At 44.2% G+C, this 14,474-nt stretch overlaps 1 protein-coding gene across 1 annotated transcript in view; it reads right to left on the reverse strand.

Annotated features, from left to right (window-relative positions):
- Positions 1 to 3,292, reverse strand: part of HSPA4L (heat shock protein family A (Hsp70) member 4 like) — a 46,578-nt gene extending 43,286 nt beyond the window's left edge. Inside the window, exon 1 of the mRNA XM_075543829.1 lies at positions 2,802 to 3,292. Within this exon, the coding sequence (XP_075399944.1) occupies positions 2,802 to 2,908 (107 nt within the window). The 5' untranslated portion in view covers positions 2,909 to 3,292. The remainder of the gene's footprint in view (positions 1 to 2,801) is intronic.
- Positions 3,293 to 14,474: the final 11,182 nt, after the last annotated feature.

Genomic DNA, 14,474 nt, shown 5'->3' on the forward strand with positions numbered 1-14,474 from the left:
AAATTACTTGCTACTGACTGTAAACCAAACTTAATTCTTTTTCATTAAACTGTTTTTCTTGGCTTATACAAGGGATGCTCCTACACATACAAGGAAGCATGAAAAATACGTTCTGTGTAGAAAAGTATGAGTGTCAACTAGAAATAGAAAATCCTCACTGCCCGCGCCCACTCCTTTGGGTTCTGATATGCAGTGACCCTACAAGACAGAGTAGAGCCGCTCCGTAGGGTTCCTGAGGCTGTTAATTATTACAGAAGGAGATGGCCTCATTTTTCTCTTGTGGGGAGGCTGGTCAATTCATATTGATGGCCTCTTGGTTAACAGCCAATGCTTAAGCTATTGTAGCACTAGAAATTCTAACTAAATAGGACATTTCTTTTTCTTTTCTCCATACAAGCTTTTTATGATGTATATATTTGCATTTTAGAAATACTTGTTATGTTACCTTGCTGTCAGTAAAGGAAACATGGTGGGAAAAAATTGAAACAGTAGTCCAGAAGTTGATTCTGACTTAGAATAGGCCTATTTAAATCTTTACGGCCTTATTTAAATCTTTATGGCAGCTGATAGCCTCATCTTTTTTCCATGGGGTGGTTGCAGGGTTTGAACTGCTGACCTTGAGGTTAGCAGCCTAATGCTTAATTCACTGTACCATCAGGGCTCCTTTTTGTACAGAAGGCATTCAATAAATGCCAAAGAATAAGTATTCTGGAGTGAGAAAGGGCTGATTTTTCACAATAATTCAAGCCCCACAAAGTATCAACAGCACATAATACCACTGGATTACTAGAATGATTCAGTGATATGAAAAGATATTTCCTGAGCTAGAGGACAGTGCCGCACTCCAAGTACTATGCAATCAATCCAAGGGTAGAATTGCTGATGCAAGCAAAGTGATTACATGATCCCTTCACTTTTAAAGTTTTCTAATTTGGATTAGGAGCACATTAGATCTAAAACTTAGTATGGGTTTTCTTACACACAAATCATAAAAGCATAAATCTCAGCCACATGGAATAGACCTGTGTGCCTAAATGCCTGAAAACATTAACAAGGAAATTCCTAAAGATACAAATGAACTGACTAATTTTTAAGGAACTCAGTCTGGCCAGGTTCTTTATGGAATCATAGACTCTAATAAAGAATTTTCTCAGCCTGGAAATGCACCATCTTTTTTGTCCTTCTACTTTATCTTCAAAGATAAGGCTTCAAGGACTAGAGGAGTACATACCCCAGTTCTCACTTTTCCCACAGGCCAGAAGCTGAAGGTTCCCATTAACCTCCACTCTGCTCAAAGAGGAAAGTATACTCCCTGGCCCTTCTCTTGCAGAAGCTTGTATTTGGGAAGACTTAGCAGTGTTCTTTTAAAAAAATCTTGAAGAGATGAGTTCATAAATACTCTCCGCTTATAGCTTCTGCCTCTCATGCATAACAGCTGGGGGCAGAATTCAGAAAGAGAAGAGTTCTAAAGGTACCAGGAGGACCTGATCTATGCCCATACTTAAGCATTCAACATTGCAATGGAAAACAATGTATACATCTAGAAAAGGTGGCCGAGAACCTTCTAGACTATTCTTTGAGAGACTCAAGCAAAGGCTTCTTCAAGCAATCTACTCTCAACATCCCTTTGTCATATTTTAAAAACAGCATAGCAACTCAGAATTTCAATTACCTGTAAAATTGTAGTAGCTTACATTTTTTAAAGAAATGGCTTAATGATAATCTTGCTTAAGAATAGTCATTTAAATATAAGGTTGACACTTTGCACCACAGAGAAGGGTTGACTTAATGGTTAATCTTTCAATGGACAGTGGGATTCCTCATAAAATTATTGGTAGCAAGTCTACAATATGAAGCTAAATTTTTCATACCCTTGTCTTTGCCAACAAACTTCCCAAACTGGAAAACAATGGAACGTGTGGGAACATGTTTCCATGATCTAATGCCTCCTCTTCCAAGTCTTTCATCAAGCGTTCATAATAGACCCACTTCAGTCATGTTAATAGAGGCCAGTCTCTCAATAGTTCATTCTGAAAAAGCATGCTTTTGCCTTTTGTTTTAAGCCCCAAGGCTTTCCTTTCATCTCTAAGCATTATCAGTACATAAGATCAACGTCTCCCTTCTCAGATTCTTGCCCCATTGATTAAAAAAACAAAACAATATTTGCCTATGCCTCTGGAAACTGGTTTGATTACCTCGAGTTCTCAAGGGCACAGGGGTACAATCCCGTGCCGCCACCCCCCCCCCTCCGTTTCCCCTGCAAATGGCTTTCAGGGCGAGATGAACCGCAACTCATTTTCTGACGTCAGTCTAAGTTTGCACTTCTCACTCTTCCGAGAAAAGGCTGTGACCCAAAGGGATGGGCAACGTCTGATGGGGTCGAATGAATGAAGAGCTCTCCGCGGAGCCAGCGTCTGCGGCCGGCCGCGGGGTGGCAAGCCCACTCGCAGTGACCGCAGACCTGGCCCCCGGCGCGGATGCCCAGACGGCCCCCTCCTCCCCCCCCCCCCCAGCTCCAAGCTACCGCTGCGGGGCTCGCGGACGGCGAGCGGGGGTAGTGGTGCAGTGGGTGCAGGCGGAGCGATGCACCAAGTCCTAGAGTTAAGTCGCTTGCCCTTGAAGGAAAAGCAGCTCTGCCGGGCTCATCCATCCACTCCCCCCAAAGCCCGCCACCCAGCAGTCTCCAAGAGACCGCGGTCGATGGATGGCACCTGTCATCCGGGGAGCCGGCAGCCTTCAGAGCTGAAGGCCGGGAGCCAATCTCTCTAAAGGCGGAGGCGAGGGCCACAAGAGGGACTCACGGTGTACATCGGTCGCTGTACTCGTTGGCGATGGTCTCGATGCCGCCACTCCTTGCTACGGCGATGTAGCAGTTGAGGAAGCCGAGGTCAATGCCAACCACAGACATACCGCCGCCTGACGAACCGGGTGCTGGTGCCGAAGGCTCGGGTGCGGGGAGCGGATCCTTTGCTGGGTCGTTGCGGCCGGGATTGCGACTCCTACGAGAAGCAGAGGCGGGGATGACGCGAAGGCGCTACGCAGGAAATCTAGGGCAGGGCGTCGGGGGACCGGGGAGGGGGCGAGTCTGTCCGCCCGCGCCGCCGCCGCCAGCTCCGGAGCCTGGTCCCTCTCCCGCTGCGGCTCCGCGGCCTCTAACCGGCGGTTACTGGGATCTGCGCTTGCGCGCGCGGCCGCCTGGGAGGCGCGAGGCGCCGCGCCGGCCCGAAGCCACGCCGGGTCTGGGTTTCGGCTGCTTCCGTGAGCGCTCGGGCAACGGCTGCCTGAAGCGCCGCAGGTTCGAGAAAGATCTGGAAAACGGAGTCAGGGGGGGCTGCCAGGGAGTGGGAGGGAGCGGAAGGCGGGGCAGGGGCGGGGCCCCGAGAGAGGCGGGGCCGCGGAGGAGGCGTGGAGGCCCTCGCGCGGCGGCGGCGCGCACTGCGGCTGCGCAGTTCCGCCGGCGCGTTTGGAAGCTCCCTTGGGCGCTGTGGGCCACGAACGGCGGGTCTGTCACAGCGACGGGATGCGGCTGACCCTTGGCCAGAGTCGGCGGCGCCGCCTCGCGTCTGCCCTGCGGGGGAGCCCGCCAGCCCACCCCCCCTCCGCGCACCCACCCGCGGTCCTCGCAGCCCCGAGGGGCCCATGTGCCGCTGCCGGCGCGCTCCGCCGTCTGGGCGCCCGGCCCGCCGCGCCCCGCTCTGTGAGGTGGCACCCATTGTGCCGCGCGGCCGCCACGGGGCGCCGCCGGTCTCTGGAAAAGGGCGCCGCGACGTGAAAGTAGTGAGAGGATGTGTGTTCTGTTCTTTCCCCCACTTCCCTTGCCAGGACTTGAGAGATCAGAAGGCATGATTCTGCCAAGACACAAGCCCCTCCGGAGCCATCTCTTCCATGACCCCTAACTCTGAAAACCCGCTTTCCCGGAGCGTGACCTTCATTTTGTGTGACCTTGTGAGACTAGCCGAGCCTGTGCAAGGTGGCTGCAGCTGCTAGTTTGTTGTTGTTTGTCCCGCCGGAAAGGATGGGCACTGTTGGCGGCCTGCAATGTCACCAGATTGCATTTTACACTTACGAAATTTGGGTGTCGAGTTCCTTCTCGCCCAGTTCTTGGTGGGTCTCCTGTTCCATCTTCGTTGCAGTCTTGAACGTGGGTGCGGGGTTCTTAGCAGATGCCTTAGTGCCTTCATTCTGCGCCGAGGTCCATTTCTTCAAAGACCTCAGGCTGCTCACGGCTGCCAACGCGGCGAGAGCAGCGGCAGCACAGGTGACGAGCGCGCTGGCCGCGGTCACGAGGAAGAACACGAAATCCATGGTCAAGAACAGGACGAAGGAACGTGCGAGTCACGGCATTTGATCTACTTGGCGGGATCACCCTGCTCTTCCCCGGGCCTCCATCTCACTGGGCACCCTGGGGGTCCGGCGGGCAGGGTGCGGCCCCCACCAGGCAGTGCGTAAGCAGAGCGGATGGGTCCCAGCCCCACGCAAAACTCGGGGCCCGTCACCCGGAGTCCTGCTCGGCAGCCCATAGCTGCAACTGCGTCTTGTGAAGTGCAGCTTCTGCCATGATTCTTTTGAACCCTTCACTGGATTTATTCCAGAATACCTAGACACTCATTGGGCTCTATTGATTTATCTCTCCACGTCTGTAAAACGTGAGGGTATCTGAATGATTTTTTCCCTGTCTAACACACTTAGGGCCACATTCTTTACAACCACTGGAAGTGAGGACCAGTAGTTGGAAAGTGTAATGGGTTTTGGGGGTGCTACTTGGGTTCGAGTCCCAGGCTCTCCCAGCTTTAAAGTGTGTGTGACTATTGGCAAATGAATTCTCCAAAGGTCAAGATAAAGATTTGTTAAAATTAAGATACCAGCCTGATTTTATGATGAATATAAGTATAGCAACAGTGCCTGGCACACTGAAGGGTCCATATAGTTATACGTACCTTGTCCAAGCCACACTGGTCCAAGGCAGGAAGATGTGGGGTCTGTTTCCATTACAGAAATCCCATGGATAGTTCTACTGTCTCCTATCCACTGCAAGAGTCGGCTGTACAGAGAGGCCTGCTTTTTGTTATACTTATGTTCCTAGGACACGGGAACAATAACTGGTTAATGTATATTAGGTCTATGGATGACTAGGCAACCTTGTGTATAATTTGTAGAGTTTCTTAGATTTTCTGTATATAGAATCATGATGTGGGTAATAACTGATTTTCCTTCATTAAATATAAGAAGTGGTGATGAGTATCATAATATTGTTCCTTACATTAAATATGTTTATGATGTAGTAAAGCTAACAAAAAATCATCTTTCATCCCCAGTTTGCCATTTTTCTTGTAAGCACTTAAGTTTAGTAAGTTATTTAGCAACTATTGAAACATTTTCCCAACTACATTAATCTGTTAATGCGGTGAATAATGTTAGACACTTTTCTTGCCTTTCTTTTTTATTTCTTAATCATTTTATTGGGGAGGCTCTTACAAACCTTATAACAATGCATCGTTCAGTTGTCTTAAGTACCCATGTACATATGTTGCGATCATCATTTCCAATACATTTTCTTTCTACTTGAGCCCTTGGTATCAGCACCTCTTTTTCTCTTCCCTCTCCTACTCTTCCACCCTCATGAATCCTTGATCAAATATATTATTATTATTTTGTATCATAAATATAGGTCTCTCTTTCCCTACATTTCTGTTGTTCGTTACCCTTGGGGAGGGGCTATATATCAAACCTTGCGATGAGTTCCCCTCCCTGTACCCCACTGCTCTCATATTGCTACTCCCACTATTATTCCTGAGGGTTTTACCTGTCCTGAATTCCACATGTTGAAAGCTCTTATCTGTACCAATGTGCTTACTCCGGTCTAGCCAGATTTGTAAGGTAGAGTTGGGTCATGGTAGTTGGGTGAGGAAGCATTCAGGAACTAGAGGAAGATGTATGCTTCCTTGGTGCTATATTGCACCCTAGTCAAATCGTCCCTTCCTTGTAACCCTTCTGTGAGGGGATCTCCAATTGTCTATAGACGGGCTTTGGGTCTCCTCTCCAATCCAGCTCTTTCATGTCAGTATAATTATTTGTTTTGAATCTTCTGATACCTGATCCCATTGACAGCTCACGATCACACAGGCTGGTGTGCTTCTTCCATGTGGGCTTGGTTGTTTCCCTGAAAGATGGCTGCCTGTTCAACCTCAAGCCTGTAAGATCCCAGATGCCATGTCTTTTGATAGCCCGGTGCCATCACTTTCTTCACCACATTTGCTTATGCATCCATTTTGTCTTCTGCAGTCAAAGAGTGCCAGATTACTAGACCAAAGTGTTCTTGTGTTTAGGGAGGCCTGGAGTAGAGGCCAAAGTCCGTCTGCTATCTTAATACTTAACATATAAAATTATAAGTACATTGACCTTTATCCCTTTCATTTTAAGTTAATATATTTACATACATGCTCTAGCTATACCGCTATAAATAGCTTTTGACTCCTATTTATTTTCTCTATTTCCTTCACCTTCCTCCTGTCCCCTTGTCATGCTCTCAGCAGTGCCTCTTGTATACATTGTACTTGATTAAACCCCACCAGGTATTGTACACCCTCCTTGCCATCAATTTTAGATTTCTTGTTGTTCCCTTATCCTTGAGTTTGTTGGCTCCCCTCCTCTCCCACGTTCCCCCACCCCCACCACTGGGACGAATGGTCCCATTGTTTTCTCGGAATTGTTTGTCCTGCCTATCTTATCTATAGAGTGAAAGAAAACAAAACAAAATGATTGTTCTAGATCTGTCTGCTGAACAAGATGATAGTTCTAGGTCTGTCTGCTGGCCCTTATGAGTGTTTTCCAATCAGGTCTGAAGAGATGCCATGCCGTCTCTGGAGTCAGAAGTCTATTTTCAGGATACCTCTTGGACTTTGTTACTTTGCTCCCCTTGGTGCCCTGTTGCACCCCCTTCACATTTCTCCCTGCTGTGCGTGGGACAGAGTGAGCACACTTTCTGCCCAGTGTCTCCAGTGCTGACCCCCTTAATGCTATGGGTCAGTAAGGGAACCACTGTGTCTCATGGTGGGGTCCTCTCTGTGCCTTGGCTGCTCTGAGCACGGATGTCGTTCCCGGGACTTGGTGGGCCATGATGAGGTTCTCTCTCTCTCTCTTTCCCTTTGAGTTTGCACCTGTGTGGTCTGAACAGACCTGAATAATGTTAGATTTTATAATATCTTTGCTTGCCTAAGACAAAGCTAGCTAGTTCATGATGGATTTATTTTATTCTTGGCTATACGGAGTTTGGCTTGCAATTATTTAGGAAATTTGCATCTATGTTCCTAAAGTGAGATTGAGCTTGAATTTTCCCTTCAAGGGTGTGTGGGGTTCTCCTCCCTCAAATGAAATTGCACTGGGTGGAGCGGAGCTTTCTTAGACCGAATTTTCCCACAAGGCAAGCATCACGCAAAGAGCTTTAAGTTAGTGCAGAACCGCACCAGTGTTTTCCAGGCTGTAAATCCTTATGGGAATATCACTCTCTCATTTGCATATCTTAAAGACTGCTTCTCCAGGGCAGGCCTCACTTTAGCTGAGGACATTTTCTCATTTGGGGGTGGGTGGGAGAGGAATGACTAGTCTAAGCCATGTAGCAATGTCCTGTGGTCACCCTACGTGGGTGGACACGCATTCACGGGTGTTCAGTGATGGAGATTCATGACCAAGAAGGGGGTGATGGTGACATAAAGATGATTTCACTTTTTTTTTTAAAGATGATTTCACTTTTGTTGGTGAGTAGAGGACAGCAGGGCAGAGGTGGCTGGCCATTGGAGAAGATGCTTGCCATTGCTTATACTAGTGGTTCTCAAACTTCCTAATGCCATGACCCTTTAATACAGTTCCTCATGTTGTGGTGATTCCCCCCAACCATAAAATTATTTTTGTTGCTACTTCATAACTATAATTTTGCTACTGTTATCGGGCAACCCCTGTGAAAGGGTTGTTTGACCCCCAAAGGGTCGTGACCCACAGGCTGAGAACCATTGGCCTATACAGACCCCCGAGAGGAAAGTTCACCTTTATCATATGGCTAATCATGATTTTTTAACCAAGTTTCTTTTCAGCCTTTGGTGACCTAGGTCCCATACTGTAGGCTAACAGTACGTTAGATTTTGTCTTCTTTCAGTGTTCAACATGCTACATAGGCAACATCAGAAGGATCCTAATCTGGAAACCTACTAAGTGTGCTGGACTTTACCTTACACAGAGCGGTTGCAGATGAAAAGAACTGATATACTCCTTTGAACTTAAACTGTGAAAGAAGAGGGCTGCTAGTCTACAGTTGTGGATTTGGAAGTCATTGATCTCTGGTTCAAACCTCTTGCTTTTGAGGTTGCCTAATAATAGACTATTAAAAAAAAGCAAACTCACTGCCATCTGATACTAACTCATAGCAACCCTTTAGACAGGACAGAGCTTCCCCCATGAGTCTCCAAGACTGTAACTCTTTATGGGAGTAGAAAGTCCTTTCTACTAGAAAGTCTTTTTCCTGGGGAGCAGCTGGTGGTTTCAAACTGCTGACTTTTCAGTTAGCAGCCCAACTTGTAACCACTATGCCACCAGGGCTCCTATCGATAACTTACAGCTACCGTATGTTTGGCACTTTCATATTTTCTTTGCCTTTTATGACATGGCTTCTTTCTACATAGTTCTGCTGCAATGAATGAGTATTATTGAAGTTTGTACCCTGTGTCTAACCCTCGTTGTCTTCTTTTTTTTTCCTTTTCCAAAAGCATTTTATTGGGAAATAATACAGGTCCCGTGTATCCCACAGTTCAATCACATCAAGCAGTATTGTACCATTGCTACAACAATCAGTTCCAAACAGTCTCTTCCTTGTGGAACTCCTGATGTCAGCCTTGCCCCCTCATCCACTGCACCAGGAACCCTCATTCTCCTTGTTGTCTTTATTGGTTCATCAATCCTGGGTTTTATATACTGAAAACAATACATTGTATAACAAAAATCCAACAGAGCCACCCCAATGACAAAATACATCTGAGATAAACCCCAATATGAAAAACAACAACAAAAATTGGCACAGAAAATGTTAAAGACCAGATCATGCCCAATGTGCATCAGAAGGAAGATCAACTGACAAGGTTTTAACCACTCAAGTCAGGTTTATCACTCTGATCTTTCATAGTCATCTCTCCAAGGCACTGCTTGGTTACCAGTTTCTTCCAATCCCTCAGTAAAGGCTTATTTTCTGTGACGATCTCACAAATGTATCTTGGGTTTCCACTGACATCCATAGCCTTCTGCAACCCAGAATCTCAGTTTAGTCTCGGATATGATTCTCTCCTTCAGCTTCAGATTATGTAATTTACAATTTTTTGGTGACTGAAGTTGGTGTGGACTTAGTTGACCTCTTACTTAGATAGCTGGTTGTTTAGAAACAAGCCTTTAAGACCCCAGATGCTATTTTATCTGATAGGCATTATTTAATCTCGTCACCACACTTTGATATAGCACCTTATCTTCTGTGTTCCCTTCCTAAGGGCGAGTATCAAGCAGAGCCCTCATGTAAGAACTAATTGTTCTTAGATTGGAGCTAAGCTTCACTGTGAGCCAAAAAACTATTCCTGGATATATGTTGGGTTTGTTTGTTTATTTTTTTAAATCTGCCTTTGGTTCCCTTTAGAGATGTCCTTATTCACTTATGGTATAGAATGTTAGGGTTCATCTCCCGGGAGCATAAATATCTTAAAATTGTTCTGAGGTTTGAGCCCGTCAATGCAGCCACTATGTCAAGTCATCTTTGTCGAAGGCCTTCCTCATTTTCACTGTTCTGCTACTGTACCCAACGGGGTCCTGCTCCAGGGACTGGTCTCTCAACAACATGTCTGAAGTATGTGTGCTGAAATTTCACCATCCTTGCCTCGAAGGAGTACTCTGGCCGAACTTCTTCCAAGACAGATGTTTGTTCCTTTGGCACTCCATGACACTGTCAATATTCTTCACCAGCTCCATAATTAGGATGAATAGAATCTTCTGTGATCTTCTTTATTTAATATCTAACTTTCATATGCATGTGAGGCAATTGAAAATACTATGGTTTGGGATTAGGTGCACTTTAGCCCTCAAAGTACCATCTTTGCAAGCAACATCCTTCACTTTAAAGAGGTCTTGTGCCTTAGATTTGCCCAATGCAATGTATCATTCAATCTCTTGGCTGCTGCTTTCATGAGCATTGATTACGGATCCAAGCAAGATGAAACTAGTGGGTAGAATTCTAAAATTATCCCCTATCCCTGTCCACTCCACAAGAAACCATTTTTGTTTATTCAATTGTTAATGAATGTATGTTTGGGAAGGGACTTTGCAGATGGGATTGCTGACCCTAAAGCAGGTTATCGGAGTAGGTGCAGTACAATCACATGAACCTTCAGAAGAGGAAGAACAGGAGAGATGAGACAGGGGAAATCAGATATATCTGAAGCATGAAAAGCATCCCCTCTGCACTTGCTGGTTTAGAAGGGGGACATTAGCCAACAAATGTGGTTGGTCTCAAGAAATTGAGAATGTTCTCCTACCAACAGTTCAAAGAATCAAGGAGCTCAGTCCTCCCTGGAACTGAATTCTGCCAACTACTTTCATGAGCTTGCAAGTGGATTCACGTCCCAAATTTCTGAATAGTATTGCAGTATTCCTGATTCCTCATTGTCTTCTTAAAAATGATCCAGTCACTTGAAAATTTAAATATAAGTGAACATCCATGTGTTTAGTCTAAAAAAGCTTTCCTATATATCAATATTCCTCTTGTCTCAATATTTTTCATTATACACCATTGACTAGTTTAATGATTGTATTAGAATTACCAAAGGCCCCAAATAACTTACTTATATTATCTTTCAGAAAGCTGATTATGCTGCCACTATAGTGGAGGATATATATAAACCTTAAATATATGAATGGATTCTCAGCTTGCACTTAACCATAATCCCTAACCTAAAAACAATCCATTCTTATGATGTGGTCCTTCTCTACACTTACCCTCATGAAGGGACCAATTGAAGATAATGTGGGTGCTATAGCAAAGTGTGGTGGAGAGATCACATGGTGCGTGGCTACTAGAAAGAATAGTCTTAGGTCTCAAAAGCTTCTCTTACACCAAGGAGCCACCTAAAATACAAGACTGTAAATAATAAAATGTATTAAAGATTAGATTCTGAACACCCAGGTTGCAGAAGGCTGTGGATGACAGTGCAAGCCCAAAATCCATTTGCAGAGTCCCCGTGTGGATTAAGTCTCCAGAGACTCTCCTCTGCCTGCTAACTAGTGATGTGTGAATAGCCTTGCCCTCAGACAGCACATTAAGAAGTTGATTAATGCACATATAGTTAAGACTTAACACCTTGTCATGTTTTCCCTTTCGACATATTTTCACTGTTCTAGTTTTCTTATTTTCTGCTTTTAAAAAGTTGAGCTCAAATTGTTATTATATTATTTATATGAACTCCAGGGTAGGTATAAATCACTGGAGAGAGTACCTAGATTAATAGTTTCTTTGTTTAATACCAGGAGAGGTTGGGAGAAAAGAGGAAGCTAATACTGAGTGTATTAATGAAGAAAATGTTCTAAAATTGATTTTGGTGAAGATTACACAGATTTTTCCCTAAGTATTTTTATTGATCAGATATACTTTATTTCTTATTATATAATAGTTTTACTGACTTATCTTCCACAATCCATTATACCCATCCACAGTGAATGCTATTGTTCAATACCATCAAGTGAGGTTATATAATTATCAGCTCCCCCTTCACAACTTTTAAATATATTTAAACCATTGAATTGTATGGTGTGTGAATTAATGTCAATAAAATGTTAATTAAGAAACAATTCTTCATGGAAGCACACTACTACATCTTTCTTCTGAGGAGCTGCTGGTGGGTCTGAACCACTGATCTCTTTGTTAGCAGGCAATTATTGTAAGCATTGTGCCAACGGAGCGCTTGTATTTCTATTTTATTATTTATTTATTTAAAATCATTTTATTAGGGGCTCTTACAGTGCTAATAACAATTCCTACATCAATTGTGTCAAGCATGTTTGTAGATATGTTGCGATCAACATTATCTAAACATTTACTTTCAATTTGAGCCCTTGATATGAGCTCCTCTTCCCCCCCTACCTCCCCACTCCCACCCTCATGACCCCTTGATAACTTACATTGTTTTCATGTCCTACACCACCAGCTGCTACTACTAGTGGTCTCAGTCTCTCTTACTAGATTACCACTTGATTATGAAGGATGGAATGTAGTATTTGTTGACAGCCTTGCACTAGGAGTTGCACAATAAATAGCTATTGAGGTAAAAAGAAAAGGAGCTACATTCTATAACAAATGCTACAAACGGGGACAGCGGCGGGGGAAATGCTACAAACAGAGGTTTTCATGGCAGTCTTAGAAGTTTCAGTGTTTGAAAGGCCAGGAAATGAGACACCTATCTTGGAAGGAGTCCTCTGAGGCAGCAAAGTTTTCTTAAAAGAGACATCATTACAAGTAAGCTTTAACAAGGTAGACACGAGAAAGCTGGAGCTAACAGGCAGAGGGAAGAGAAGGTACCAAGTAAATAAATAATATACAGAAAAGGTACACTCCCACAGAGGCATCAACGAGCATGGGGTCTTTGAGGGATCAGATGCTAGCAGTGGATCTGCAATGCCTAGAGGGACAGAGCATCATGTACAGCCGAACCCCAGAGCTAGAACATGAAGGATATTGTATGCCACACTAAGCATCCTGCATGCTTTCGGGAATAAGAACTCTTTTTAAGTGCCAAATGTAACATTTCCTTCAACTAAGAATGTAGGCACAACCCAGTCTCCAGTTTTTCCATTAATAGAAGTCAGATATTTTCTTAACACCTTAAACATATCTCAAAACAACATTCATTTTGAAATTCCAGTAATTATTAGACTGGCTTCCAAATTTTATTACGTGTTAAAAAGCCCATTTTCACAAACGATATTTTAACACTAGGTTTACATATATTTCTTATATACCTGTCTATGGATAAGCATCAAATTGATAAGTGAATGAAACCCCATTTAAAAAAATAAACAACTTATGTATTTGAAAGCATTATATACTATCAACTTCAAGTGAAACTGATACTATATATTTTATAAAATTTAAATATATAGTTGAGATATTGGGTTCAATGTTTCATTAAGGGTTGGTTGATTCGGTCAGTAGGACAACCTCCATTGCATTGTTTGTCTTTACATTTAGTGATTACTTATAAGTTTTTGATTATGTACAATTTTACTTATTACTGAAGTAACGCTTTCATGACTGAAATGGATTTACTTAATTTATGTGCTCATCAAATTGATGTGTATCCATAGACATAGGAATACCATACAGATTTTGAGATTCGAAGGCTTGGGATAAATTTGGATATATATTTATATCATTAAATGTATACAAGTAAGCATCAATGGTAGGTGGTAAATGTAAATGGTTTTGTAATTTTCCTTGAGAAAAAAAAATGCGTCAAAACAATGTGTCCACAACGGCTGGAGCCAAAGTGGGTGAACAAGTAAATGTGGTGAAGAAGCTGATGGTGCCCGGCTATCAAAAGAGATAGTGACTGGGGTCTTAAAGGCTTAAAGATAAACAAGCAGCCATCTAGCTCAGAAGCAACAAAGTCCACATGGAAGAACACACCAGCCTGTGTGATCGAGTGGTCCCAAAGGGATCAGTTACCAGGCATCAAAGAACAAAAAATCATATCATTGACTGCACACCTCCATGATGGGATCGCTGAAGACAAATGGGTGCATAAGCAAATGTGGTGAAGAAAGCTGATGGTGCCCGGCTATCAAAAGAGATAGTGTCTGGGGTCTTAAAGGCTTAAAGGTGAACAAGCGGCCATCTAGCTCAGAAGCAAATAAGCCCACATGGAAGAAGCATACCGGCCAGTGCGATCACGAGGTGCCCAAGGGACCAGGTATAATGCATCATGCAAAAAAAAAAGATGTGTGTGTATGTATGTGTATATATGTGTATATGTATATATGTATGTGTATATATGTATATATATCATATTAAATGAAGGGGGAAGTGCAGAGTGGAGACCCAGGGCCCAAGTGTCGGCCAATGGAGATCCCCTCATAGAGGGGTTTAGGAGAGGAGATGGGTTAATTAGGGTGTGAGGTAGTATCGATGAAGAACACAGCTTTCCCCCAGATCCTGGATGCTTCCTCCCCCCAACTACCATGATCCGAATTCTACCTTGCAGGGCTGGATAGGACAGAGGCTGTACACTGGTACATATGAGGGTTGGAGGTACAGGGAATCCAGGGTGGATGATACCTTCAGGACCAAGGGTGTGAGGGACGATGCTGGGAGAGTGGAGGGTGAGTGGGTTGGAAAGGGGGAACTGATTACAAGGATCCACATGTGACCTCTTCCCTGGGAGAGGGACAGCAGAGAAGGG

This window comes from Tenrec ecaudatus, chromosome 3, assembly GCF_050624435.1.
Source record: "Tenrec ecaudatus isolate mTenEca1 chromosome 3, mTenEca1.hap1, whole genome shotgun sequence".
NCBI classification, from domain to species: domain Eukaryota; kingdom Metazoa; phylum Chordata; class Mammalia; order Afrosoricida; family Tenrecidae; genus Tenrec; species Tenrec ecaudatus.